General features: G+C 34.0%; 1 protein-coding gene across 2 annotated transcripts in view; it reads left to right on the top strand.

Annotated features, from left to right (window-relative positions):
- CDK14 (cyclin dependent kinase 14) overlaps positions 1–14203 on the top strand; it is a 664696-nt gene that overhangs the window by 305398 nt on the left and 345095 nt on the right. For both annotated transcript variants that reach the window (XM_074192846.1, XM_074192847.1), the window contains exon 7: positions 3973–4035. In XM_074192846.1, the coding sequence (XP_074048947.1) occupies positions 3973–4035 (63 nt within the window). The remainder of the gene's footprint in view (positions 1–3972; positions 4036–14203) is intronic.

Genomic DNA, 14203 nt, shown 5'->3' with positions numbered 1-14203 from the left:
CACATATATTATACTACATATATATATATACATCTAAATATATTTGAGAGAATTTATAACTAATAGGTCATATGGAATGTGATTTAACATACTTTAATCTTTTCTTAATGATTTAGTGCTCTCATTTTGAACATTAATTGTAATATTCAGAGATAATCTTGACCCAGAATCTATGGGTGTGTTTGGGCTATTTGTGTCTTTACTAAATAATCTGATAGTTAAGGTTTTTTGAATTCTTGTGCCAGCTTTTTGTAGTTTTTCAACCTTATCTGTGATTATTTGCTATTACTTATCATACTTGTAAACATTCTGGTCTCTACTGTGTTGTCTCTCTTCTCCCTACTCCCTAATCATTAATAGTATCAGAAATAAAGTGGCCAAGCTTGTTGAAATATTGGTTGCACCATTCATTCCTCCCATCCCGAGGATAATCCACAAACTTCAAGGAATTTAATTTGTGGCTTCTTATTTCAGTGTTTCAGGGTTATACAGTTTCTTCACCCAAGAATACTGTAGCTCTTCTATAAGCCCACCAGAGTGGTTTTGCTGATTCCACTGGAAGTGGATCCCTCTTGGCCACATATTGATTTTAAAAACCACAAATTAACATTATCTATGTTGTAATCTTTTTAAAATTTTGTTAAACATTTCCTATATACATTTTATTCTGGCATTGGCTCCATTTGGGCAGGCTAAAAGTTTGACACATTCTTCATTAGATGATCCTCAAGGATTGATGTGTACAAAATAGATCATCCTCAAGTCATATTAGTAATAAGCTTTTCCTTCCTTATCCAGGCTAGTTCTTGAACAGCAGGTATATACATACATACACACACACACACACACACACACACACACACACACACACAATCTGTCATCAGTCTTATTATTTTTTGCATCAATTATGATTAGCTAGAGTGCTTTTCCCTCTCCTGTTTTTTTTTTTAATTTTACTTTTCATCATAGATGAAAGAACACTGGATGTGAACCGATGATCTCCCACTAGCTATATGCTCTTGGAAAACTAATTAACTCACCTTAAATTAGTATTTCCTCATCTCCAAAAAAAGGAGAGTAGCCTAGAAAATTTTCACTTAGTGTTCTAAATTGTATGATCCCACATGACCATTGAAAAAGTTATTGAAAACACACATATGCACACACATACACACTTTCACTTATCTGAATATTTGAAATAGAAATTAAGGCTAATCTTGTACAAAATTGTAGGTGTAAAGCTGAAAGATATTCCAGAGGTCATCCAATTCAAATCCTTTTTACAAATGAGTAAACTGAGGTTTAGTATGGAAAACTTGGGCAATGTTACACTGATAATTGGTGGTAGAATCATGATTCAAAGCCAAGCCCACTCTTTTTTACTATGTTGTGACATTTTTTAAATGTTAAAATTTTTATTGTCATCAGAGTAATTAATTCATGTCTTTAGCTTAGACTGACAATTGACATTAGAATTCTCCATAATATTGCATGCTATGTCTCAAAATTTAGAAAACTATATACCAGTCTTAAAAATCCAGTCCACCTTCCTATACTACAAAGAAAGACCACAGTACAAAAACTCCAGAGAGACACAGCATGATTGATCTTGAAGTCAAGAAGACCTGATTCTTTTCAATCATACCTAATGACATGTGGCCCTGGGCAAGTCACAGCACTTGGTATAGTGTCTGGTATATTGTGGGTGCTTAATGCTTCCTAAATTGGCTTACCCTTTTAAGGCTTCAATTTAGTTTGTTTTTTTTTTTTAATCTGGAAAATGAGGTGATTGAACTCAATTATCTCTAAGTCATAGCTGTCATTGTTTTAGAAGCTGATTTTGTTATATTTGAGGGAAACAGTGATTTAGAGGATAAGCGTAAGGAGAGAATGAAAGATAATAGAAAGGACAAGGATGAGAAGAAAGATTAAAAAGTGGATTCTAAAGTTAAGATGCTAGGAAGAGGCAAGTTGTAAAACAGGAAATCAAGTAAAATGCCTATATGCCTTCCCTTTCCTTATTTCAATTAAATGTCATAAATTTAAAGCTAGAAGATATATCTGTAGAAATTCAACCCATTCACTCTATAGATGAGGAAACTACTGTCTGAGAAATATTGATTAATTGCCTGAGGTGGGAAATGGCATGGTTGGGATTTGAAAGCAATCTTCTGACTTTGAATCCTGTGCTTTTCACCCCATGGATTGAGGCTTTTGCTACAAACTTACCTTGAGGTGAAGCATTTATACTTAAAGGGATGAAGTGACTTTAATAAATTTAATAAATTTTTTTAGGTTTTTTTTTGCAAGGCAAATGGGGTTAAGTGTCTGAGACCGGATTTGAACCCAGGTACTCCTGACTCCAGGGCCAGTGCTTTATCCACTGTGCCACCTAGCCACCCCAACTTAATAAATTTTTATTAAACACTTGCTATGACCTGTCCAGGGTACACAGAGAAAAGAACTGTTCAGTATGTCATATGAAGAAATGAACACTGAACTAGGAATCAGGCTCCATACCTCTCTTGATAGTTAATTAGTGCAGAAGTTAACCCCTCTGAGTTTGTTTCTTCATTTGTAAAATGTCAGAGAGTGGGTCTAGATCAGATTTTCTTAATCGTGTGTGTGTGTGTGTGTGTGTGTGTGTGTATGTGTTCCACAGAAACCTGCAGGAATTCAGTAAAACCTATGAACTCTTATAATAATATTTTTACATGTATAAAATAGAACATATATATTATCAAAGGAGACCAATTGTGTTGAAAGACATTTAATAAAACTAATTTTTAAAATTTTTTTAAAAGTTCATGCTTAGGTTAGGAACCCTCAGAGTAGATGATCTCTAAGTCCCTTGTAGGTCTGAAATTCTGAAGCTCAGTTGTAGTTTGATTGGTTCCGAGTACCCTATTCACTCAGCAGAACAAGCACAGAGAGCTGCTGGTATCATGCTATTTTAGTCTTCTTTTTCAAAGTCAGATGAAATTGAGTTTCTTGAGTTCTAAGAAGTTTCTGTTGTAAGTAATGATTAATAATAATAATAATCCTTTCCATGAATTCAGTTTATGATCTATTATGCTGTTTCTAATTAGTTGGTAAATATTGTATGGCAGCTAAATCATCAAAATAGAGCACTAGATCCAAAGTCAGGAAGACCTGAGTTCAAATTTGGGTTTAGATAATCACTAGCTACAGGAGCCTAGGCAAGTCCTTAACCATTGCCTGCCTCAGTTTCCTCATCTGTAAAAGGTAGATAATAATAGCACCTATGTCTTGGAGGTATGTGGCTAAAATGAGATAATATTTGTAAAGGACTTTGCAAATTTGATAAGTAAGTATTAGTTAATATTATTACATGGTATGTTTGCTATAATGCTGCATTTCCTTCTATAAGCTTCATTTTGGTGACAGCAATAAGATTCCTACAGGTAGAAACCTGCATGGACTGGCCTCATACAAACATCTATTCTGTAGCAAGCACTGTTATAATAAGATTTTTGAGTTTTAACCCATGTTCTAATTAAATTTTAGCAAGAGGAAACATTTCTAATTATGGTGACTTCATCTTGTGTAGAAAATAAAAGAGTTTCCAAGCTACCTAGGTAAAATACCAGACAATGAGATTGCAGACTGAGGGTTCATTATATCTCTGAGTAAGACATGGGGCCATAAGTGAGCTGTCCATGTCAGTTGAGAAAGAAATCAGACACATTAAAGAATTATCCACACACATAATGCTGCCAACACATGGAAAGTTTAACAGAATTAAGGGCCTGAAGGTAAAGACATAGTACAGTGGTAGTGAAAGAAAGGGCAAGAGAAGGGGGGGCCCAAAGTAAGCACTACAAAGGGAACTGCTCACTTTTTCTGTGCTTTGTACAGAACTAACAGAGACTTTGAAGTTGAACACTATTGATTCTTTGTATTGGAGCCATAGAGATATTAATACATTTTTCCTTTGGATTTGTCTTCTAGCACACTGATTTATGTCAGTACATGGACAAACACCCCGGAGGGCTTCATCCAGACAATGTGAAGGTAGGTAAAGACATTTTAAAAGTCAAATATTAATGCTTTCCTTTGAAGGAGATTGTTACAACTTCACTACTGCCATTCTTTTCTTATATAATGGGAAAAAACTCCCAGGATCCAGCTGAATTCTGTTTGGCCAATATTTTTAACATGCTTATACTGTATATGCCAGAATAGAAGGTTAAAAACAAAAAGGGGGGAGATTTATGGGGATCTACAGAGGCATCCCATCTCTAATCAACTTTTATTGTAATTGCTAATCTAAGAGTTTCTTGGGCCACTGGGATGTTAAATGACTTGCTTCTTGGAGTCCTTGACAGGCCAGGCTTTAATCCAGGACTTTGTGACTCCAAAGTCAGATTCCTAAGCACCATATAATTTTGCCTCCTTTTAATGGAATTCTTTGTTAAAAAATGGTTGCATTCTTTTCTTAGAATATTTGCTTTTTATTTATTTTATTTTAGAACATTCGAACTTATATTCCTTTCTTAGAACATTTATTAATATTAACAATATTAATATCAACACTAATATTAATAATTAACAACATTGATAATGATTGTCCTTTTTCCTTAGAACACTTATTTTTTTATTTTTATGAGTAATTTAATAATTTTATTAATAATGCCAACATGTTATTAATAAAAGAATGGTCATTTGACCATCTCTTTTAGATCAAAGACCCTTGAAGGTGGTGGGATCATAGTTTATTGTTTATTTTATTTTTGAGGTTTTGGGAATGTTCTTTTTCTTAGAATATCTATTTTTATTTTATTTCATTTTATTTATTTTAAATTATCATTCAGCAAATTTCATTATCTTTTGCTTTTTCCATTCTTTCCATTTACCAAATAAATATGCTACCCTCTCTCCCAAAGCAATGTCTTATAGGGAAAAAAAAAGTTCATATAAGCCAACCAACACTTCATTCAAGTCTTCCTTATTGGACCCTACCTCTTCATTTTGAAGATGAGGAAACTTGAGACCAGATAAACTAGGTAGCCCATATTGCCATGGTAGTTAGTGGCAGAACCCAATCTGATTTCTCCCAACCCACTGCCCCTTTCTCTACACTCCCAACATCTTTGCATCCACTCTTTTACTAAATGTTTGTGTGTATGTGTGTGTGTGTGTGTGTGTGTTCTCTATCACAGCAATAACTCCCTCTCCTTTTCTGAAGGAAAGCTTTTTTCTCAGTATATCAAAAGTTATCAAAGGGAAAGTCATTTGTGAATGTGATCGTTTTCAGATCTGAACTGCAGTAGAAAAAAAACAGACGGCCATTATTACTGAGTTGGTTTCCATGGGAGGCTACCAACCTAATTACAGATTGGCTTCTGCTCACTGTTTGTCTGCTTGGAGACAGTGCAGCTCCCTCAGGTTTACTCTCAGGAACTGCATTGCAGGTGATATCATTTTCCAGGAGCCTGTTAGAGTGGCAGATGCCCCCCGGGTATTTCAGTTTGATGTATGAGCGGGTGTTTTTTCCACACAGCGCTATTTGTTGTCACCTAAGTCTATGCATGTAAAATTAAGAAGATCAGAATAATATTTACTAAGCCAGCACTTGCTCATGATGATGATCTGGGTGTTTGGTAGAAGCTAAAAACAGAACAAGATAGGCAACTATTTCTAGAAACCATAGGTTACATGGAAGCTAGAACAGGGGCAAATGAGTGTTGACACTGGTTTTTATTTATTTATTTTTTTAAAAAGTCTTCCTTTGTAATCTATTGAAGAACTATATGATCTCCATAAATATGGCACAGAGACTAAAGATCATCCAAAAGATAGCATCAGGCCTAAATATATATATGCAAAACAGGTGTCTGTCTGAGGCAAACCTTTGGGGTAAATAGGAGTTGCTTTTTCCCCCTGGCAGAACCCTTTTTTTAGTCACTTGAGAGCTTTTTAAATTTCATTCTGAAGTCTTCTAGATTTATAAAAAAATTCTAATCCTGAAGACTTTGTACTTCCCCCCCACAAACATTTTTTAAAAGAAAGTACATGAATGTGAGATTAATTTAATAGTTGAGAAAGCAGTTCCTTAATCTTAGATGAATACCTCAATTTCTTCTTTTTGAAAATGGGAACCTGTATCTAACGATCTCAAAAAGAGAGGGTCCAATGACATAATGCATCCAAAGACCTTTGCAAAATTTAAAGTGCAGTGAATAATTTCAGTCAGCCTCTTATCTTTTGAATTACCACTAGGGAGGTCCTTGTTTAAATGATGAAATAATTACATGATTTAATACTAAAATGACTTAGAAAAGAGAAAGAAAAAGATCTTTTAGTTTCTTTTTTCTATATAAGCAAGTCTTTTGTTGGATCTTAATTTCATTTAGGCTTTGGTGATATGAAGTCCATTTACCCTAATCCACTGCAAAAACCATCTGTGTTAAAGGTTTCTTTTCAAGCATAGAATATTTGTGACCATTAGAACATACTTTGAAAAAATAATGTCTGTGTTAAATGTCTGGAAATCATTTTCTTGTTTTAATTGCTTAGGGAACGTCTACCACACAAACTGTTTTCCATAATGAACACTCACCCTTAACTAATGGTTTCATTTTTAGTTTTTTAAAGTAATATCTATTCTTGACAAATGGATAATTTCAGCAGTTAATTACCAATCTGAAAATTAACAACCTGAGTCAAAAGCCCGAGGACATTGGCCTTGTTATAAATATTTATGTTTGTTAAAAGTCTAACAACTGATTTCTGCCACTGTGTCAGTTGGGCGCTTGAGAAATTGGTTAGTATTTACATACTTATTTTTAGTGTTTTGTTGTTATTTTTACATTAGCCATTTGCTGTTAATGCTCTTAATATTAGAAATCCAACCTTTATGATAGAATGCATTACCGGGAGAATCCATTTTTTTTTGTTGTTGGTGCTATTTGGAGGTCTTAAATAAAATTGGCAATCTTTTTAGATATTTACTGATTGGTAAATTGAAGAGAAATTCCAATCAGAAACCAATCCTTCCTCCATCTAAATTAATTCATTTTTCAGTTTCTTTTAAAATTGTTAAGCATATGATAATGAATAATGAAACTTCTTTCAAAAAAAGATTAATTGATACTGTCTCAACTTGATATCTGGGAATTCTAATGTGTGAAGGCTATTAATGAGATGAGGATAAATTTACTTGCATCTTTATGAGATTTATTTCCAGTAGATTGTTATCATAATAACTTCATTGTAAGCATTTTCTGAAAGTGTAAAAAAAATTGTCCCTATTATAGTAGTGCCTCTAGTTCTCCAATATTTGGGTTTGAATTGTTTTGGAATAACTGAAATTGGCCAAAGTATTTTTGAAATGGCCCATCATATTCCATGAGGTATTTGAAGTGCTATTGCAAGGAGACTTAATTTTTTCCATTTCAATAGATATGCTAATTAGGAAGGTATGAAGTTTATTACGGTTGAAAAGTTGCTATTTTTCATTCATAGTCCAGAGAACAAGCAGGTGTATAGCAGACAGAATAATGTTATGCCAAATTAAGGCTGTCTTATACAGATGGCATTGAGAATTGATTTTTAAATGAGACTTTCTGGTATTCAGATATTGAGCGTGTCACCCATTTTCACTATATCCTCTGTTAGAGTTCTCATTTAGCTGGTAATGACTTACTCCCATGCATCATGGTGACTATGACAGAGTCTTTCCCTTTTCTGTATTTTGAAAATATGATTACTTCCTAAGCTTGTGAGAGAGTGTGTTGAGAAACTCCACACCAAAACGTTTAATGAATATTTATGTTTTATCTATTCCTCTGCTATGAAGTTTTTGTTATATTAAAAAAAAAAACTAAGTATACCCTATCCAGAGAGAGAGAAAAGAACAAACATTTTTAAAAGAAATATTGGATAATATCAGTCTACATCAAGGTGAACTTTAGGAATCAGATATCTATCTGACTCTTGACTGTTTTGGGAAAATCAGAATGCTCTGGTGAAACAAAATAAAACCCTCCCCAAAGTAGATCAGGTCCAGTTATTAAGAATGGAAGAATCATTGACTTCATTGCCATTGTCTACTAAGCTGGAGAGAACTATTTGGAAATGACAAAAAATCCATTCCTGTGAATCCATTCTCCTTGGCAGATTTTCCGAAACACATCAAAAAGAATTAGCAAAAGAGGAAAATGAAGTAAACATTTCAGTATATTTCTTCAGTAGAGAGATAGATTAAGAGGATATACAGTTTGTGGTTACCCTGAGAAGAATGGAGAAATCATGACTTCATGCTTTCTTTATTTAAAATTTTAATGTTTAAAATAATGTTTTTGACTTTCCTTTTTTTAGATTGCCTCCCAGGAAAAAAAGGATTCCACACATGACCACTTGATTCATATAGTTTAAGATCACAAAATAGAAACCAAGACATACAGCCTTAGTAAATGGATGAGGATTATAATATCAGAAATTTAGAACTAGAAAAGATAACTTTTATGGATAAAATATTAGGGAGTCATCAGTATATTCGAATAGGATTTTTCTGGATTTTCATAGGCTCATAGGATCATAGCTCTAGAGGCAAGAAGGACCATATTGAGATCCAAGCTTGTTATCTGAATTTCCCAAAGCCAAACCAATAGTTAATCTAAAAGGATTTGATCTAAATCCTCTGATCTTCGAGTCAGTGCTCTTTTCACTATACCACTGATTGTGTTAGGAATTAACTAAGTCCCTTCTACTGTGGCTTTCCTGTGCTTAACAAATCCTTATTAATGAATATTTTATGTCAAGTGAGTCCACTTCCCAACTACAATCCCATTGAGACCCATTGCTTAAGCCTTACCTGACCAGGTTGGGGAAAATAGTGTATTCATTATTCCCTCCTCTTCCTGTTTCTCTCCTTCCCTCCCTCTTTTCCTCTAACATTTTAAAAATGCTGCTTAATGAATGAGCTAGACGATGGTCTATCTAGTTGTTGGGAAGATAAATATAAAATCTAAGACATCTCCCAGGAAGCCAACCTTCTACTAGAAAATGTATGGACTAATGTGACCCACCAGTTTTTAAGTGCAAAATTCCAGTTGATATTAAACTTTATTTCTACAAGAGGCTTATACATCTGCACTCACTCTATATGTTAGATTATGGCATTGGTTTGATTCTGCCTTATTTATTCTCAAGCATTCACAATTCTTATGAATTCAGCATTTCTTAATTATTATAATCTAAAAAATCTCTGCTTTCCCATCATTTTCCTTAAAAATACACAAAGAACAAGCACTTTCGTGGAAAGGTAGCAGCAGATTTGCTGAAGGGAAAAAAATGAGAAATTCTGCTGACCCAATTCATTAATCTGTACTTGCTCTGACCTGTTGTTTGCTTCTAAAAGGAATGCAAATCTAGGTCCTGATGGTACTGTTTTCTTGAATCAGCTTGCAGTGAGGAAATTTAGTAGCAGAGGATGAGGAACTGGTAAGGATTCCAGAGATCACCTGCGCTAATCACCACTTTATTTCACTGCAAAGGAGAGATCCAGATAAGTCACATAACTAGCCCAGGGACATGCTGGTCCTTTATAGAAGAGCTAGGTGTCTGCACCTTAGATGTTATGAGCCCAAATCCAAATTTCTATTATACTGTACTGCTTCCTTTCCCAAAATATGGACTTATTTTTTCAAAGACAGAAATTGTTCAAGTATATTGCCGTGAGAGTTATACTGAACAGTTATTAAATTAAGACATGAATTGATTACCTAGAATAGGACTTAATAGCTTTTTTCCTTTTGGTCTCATGTACCTCTTTGGAAGTTTGGTAGTGAATGCCATGGACCTTTGCTCAGAATCATTAAGTGTTTGAAATAAAATACATTGAATTACAAAAAAAATTAAAAGAGAATAAATATAAATTGACGAATGGTTTTCTAAGTCAATATACAGGCTGTAGGAATCTTTACATACTATATAATGGCCTGGTTTCTATTTGAGTTTGACACCTCTAATCCAATCAGCTTTTGTTGACTATTAGTGGTAGAGTCCATGTTGACCTGCATTGGTAGAGAAGGCTTTTCTTTGTCAAGAAGTTCCTTAGGATAATGAAATCATAGGTCCAGATCCTATCAACCTGTACCTTATAATTCACTGGTAATAAATTTGAACCTGGTAACTATGGCTTATTGGTGAGAAGAGATACAGAGATACAGAGGAAAGAATACTCCATTTGAGACAGACAATGGTATGCATCCTGGCTTTACTAATTAATACCTGTGTGAACTTAGAAAAGTTACTCTTTGAGAGTAACTTTGAAAATGAAATTTTTTGTCCATTCATATATAATAATCTTTTTTAAGGTTATTTTTCAAGGCAAATGGGGTTAAGTGACTTGCCCAAGGCCACACAGCTAGATAATTATTAAGTGTCTGAGGCTGGATTTGAACTCAGGTACTCTTGACTCCAGGGCTGGTGCTCTATCCACTGTGCCACCGAGCCACTCCTTATAATAATCTTTTAAGGGTAAATCTTTATTAAATCCTCAATAAGATTGTAAATTTCTATTTCTAGAATCTTTGAATTGGATTTAAGTGAGGCAGGTCCATGCAAAGTCATACTTCTCTCACTCCTTTGGAGTCACCTGGGTCCAGTGGCAAGATATAGATCAGGATGACTGGAGATGGCCCCCATTTATGTTAAAAAATGACTACCAAATAAGTCTTCATGTGACTGTTGGAACTGAACCTAATCCTGTTGTCTAAATATAATTTATTGTGTGTTCTAAAATATTTTAAAATCCTTTTGCTTTTTTCTTTTTGCTAATATCTTTCAAATTATCTCTTTCCAAGAAATTGATATTTACAAATTAATTAATTAGTTTTGTAGCTTTTAAGAGATGAATCACCTAGGCACAATTTCTGGTTAGGAACTTGGTATGAAATCTAGCAAATTATGAGTTGCTTATAGAATCATAGAGTATTATTTTGAAGGGACCTCAAAGATCATCTTTTCCAACCTTTGATGAAAAAGGAAACATGGGTATAATTCTGAATTCTTTATAAATGAGTGTTCAGCCTTAACCTGAAGAGCTCTAGCAGTGCAGGCTATATGACTATATCTTGACTACGTATAATGCAGGAAGTATTTCCTTTATCCTAGCCAAAATCTCTGTTTCTGTAAGATCTGTACATCACTTCTGATTTTGCTTTAGCAAAATGATCTTATACCTCTTCCAAATAAGAGTCTGTCATATCCTTGGAGAATTATTATTCTTTCTCTTGACTCATTTAAAAAAAATTCTATTTGGTTCACCAACTTACCTTTGGCTTACTTCTGGATATATTCCTGATTTTTAATGTCTTTCCTAAAACTTCCTGTCCAAAGCTGAACCTTGTACTTCAGGTATGGTCTAACCAGGGAAACATAAAATGGAACTCTTCCAAGATTTACTGCTTCTGTTGTTCATTCCCAAGATTGCATTAGGTAGGTGTTTTTGGCTGTAGAGCCAAATTGTTGACTTCTTTAGTACCTTTGGTTCCTAAAAACTCCCAAGATTTTTTTTCTCCACACAAACTATTGTTGCTTATCCATTATTGTATGCTATAGTGTGCACTTGTGCAAATGAATTTTTAAAAATCCAGGAGTAGGACTTTTCATTTCCCTAGTGTATTTTATCATTGCAGTTTTGGCTTATGGTTGCAGCATGTAAGACTCTTTTTGGATCCTAAGTTCGTTAATTTAATGTACTAACTCTCCTTTCTAATTTCATATTATCCAGAAATTTGGTAACTTTGCTAACGGTCCCTTTATTTAAAAATAATTAAAAGTGTTCAACAGAACATCCACTAGGGCACTCTACTTACTCTTCATTTTGATTTGAATTAATTACTTACTTATCTTTAGTTCAAGAAATTCATAATCTACTGAATTCTGAATTTATGTAGAATAGCTCAAAAGGGAGAGTTGAAAAGAAGGTATTTTGGAGAAGTTAGAAAACAATATTTCTGGGTCATATTTAATGAAATAGAATTTCAGAGAATTTTACTGTTAGAATGAGTATTAGTGGTCAGCTGATGCAGTACAAAGAGCCCTGGACCTGGAGTCAGGAAGAGTTAAATCTGACCTCAGATTCTTCCTAACTATGTGATGTTGAGCAAGTCACTTAACACTATTTGCCTCAGTGTTCTCATCTATAAAATGATATGGAGAAGGAATGTTAGCTCTCCCCTCTCTAATTAATTTGTATTTATCTTTCATGAGGGTCAGTGTTCCATCTTCCCTCCTGGAACATAAACTCCCATGGGTCAGGTCTTCTGCTTTATTTTGTCCTTCAACTTGTTACCTATTCCAAGCCCAGTCCAATGTCCTATCTTCAGAATTTGCTTAATAAGTGATTGTTGAATTGGACTGAATTGATTGAAGAAGCTGTGATCCCTTTGAGAAAGTTAATGACCGGATCCCTTTTTGGATGAGAAAAAACAGAAAATAATGTGTATTAATCTGTTTAAAAAAAAAAAAACCAAAAGTAGATAAGAACACATATATTGCAGTGTTATAGTAATTCAATTCTTTTCTTTTACCCCAGATCCCTTCAAATTTGCCATAGGGTGTGTCTGCCCCTTCCTTCATGACATGACAAAAGAGGGGAGAGCTAATATTTGAAGGATTTGAGAGGGAGAAGGGCAAGTAGCAGTAGTTATCCAAGTTGAAATTCCGTATTCTAAGAAACAGAGTAGGAGAAGATTCATCTATAAAATTAAGAATTGGGCTTTTTTCAGTTATTTTTGAGTCATTTCCAAGTCAGTGTTTTCATTGCACAATCATATGGCAAATGAGTCTGTGTGTTCAGTACTATACACCCTATCTAGATGGTTCATGCATTCAAACTAGACTAGTCTAGACATTCTGGAAATTAGAAGAGACTAGCTTTCATCCAAGGGGAAAAAACACAGAGCTCTTTTGTGGGGGTAAATTAAAGCCTTGTGTCAGTTGCTGGAGGAATAGGAAATATGGAAATATGTAAAAATGTGAACACTGGTTGGGTTCAAACTTTGGATAAATCATTAAATAAACTTAGATTTAATTGAAATCTCCATGAGTACTAAAGACAGAACAGTCCTAAATAGCATTTTAAGCTTTCATTGTAAATGCCAAGGTTTCCGATGGTTTTAATGGGATTTTTTTAAGTTTTGGTTGTGGGATGTATGGTGAATTTTTATTTTGGAGAAGAGGAAGGAATAGTACTATATGTGCCATTACACATAGGAAAAAAAAACATAAGTGGTACAGTTCATTTCAAATGCAGGTTAACCCAGAAATTAAATTGCCCACAACTAATTTGAACAATACAATGAAATCCTTTAAGAGGTGCCCTTTGCTAAATTACTTTTTAATGTTGTTTCTGTTAAACTTTTGCTGAAGTGTTTTGCTGTAATATTTTTGGCACAATAAAAAAACCACTTAATTTCAAGATTGGGGTGGAGGAATAGAGGTAAGAGGAATGGGCCATTTTTTTTCCCCGCTGGATGTGCTAAGGCTGGAAACTCTACTCTCTACATTAACCCCTGCTATTCACATCACTGACCTGTTTGACTCATGATAGATTTTTATAGCCAATACGCATGTTTGCCATTTCAAGTACCTTTTCAGTGATCACAAGGAATATAACCATCTGGGGGAAGCCTTTCCCTGGGAAATCAAAATACTAAGAAAAAATGTTTCAGATGTATTTATGTTCAAATATGATATGCAAAACTAATCCTCAGTCATATTGCTTACTTCTGAAAAAAGATTTTTCATAGCCAAAAAAAGTAAAACTGGATTTGGCTGTCATGGAATGCATCTAAATGTGTCATTTGGACTTTGGTGGATACTTTATGTTATATCATAAACTAATGAATGTAATGAACATAAGATACTTTAATCATCTGACACATGGATGTGAAAATGAGCATCCATTTATTTGTAAAGATTTTATTGAGGTCCATTGTGTGCATGAAATGATATTATTATATTTTATGTAATATGCAATATTAATATCTTAATACAAATGGATTGAAAGTATTATTATTAAGTTCCATTGTGATGCAGTTAAAATATTGGTGTCTTGGTAGTTAGGGACATTATGTTAACTCCATGGCTTTGCCATTGAAATGTGTGTTATATCATTTAGTCTCTCTGGGTCCTATCTTCCTCAACTATAAAATGAGTTACACTCTCA

The sequence above is a fragment of the Macrotis lagotis genome, chromosome 7, assembly GCF_037893015.1.
Source record: "Macrotis lagotis isolate mMagLag1 chromosome 7, bilby.v1.9.chrom.fasta, whole genome shotgun sequence".
NCBI classification, from domain to species: domain Eukaryota; kingdom Metazoa; phylum Chordata; class Mammalia; order Peramelemorphia; family Peramelidae; genus Macrotis; species Macrotis lagotis.
Note: the sequence above shows the minus strand (reverse complement) of the source record. Positions and strands in the feature narration are given on the sequence as shown.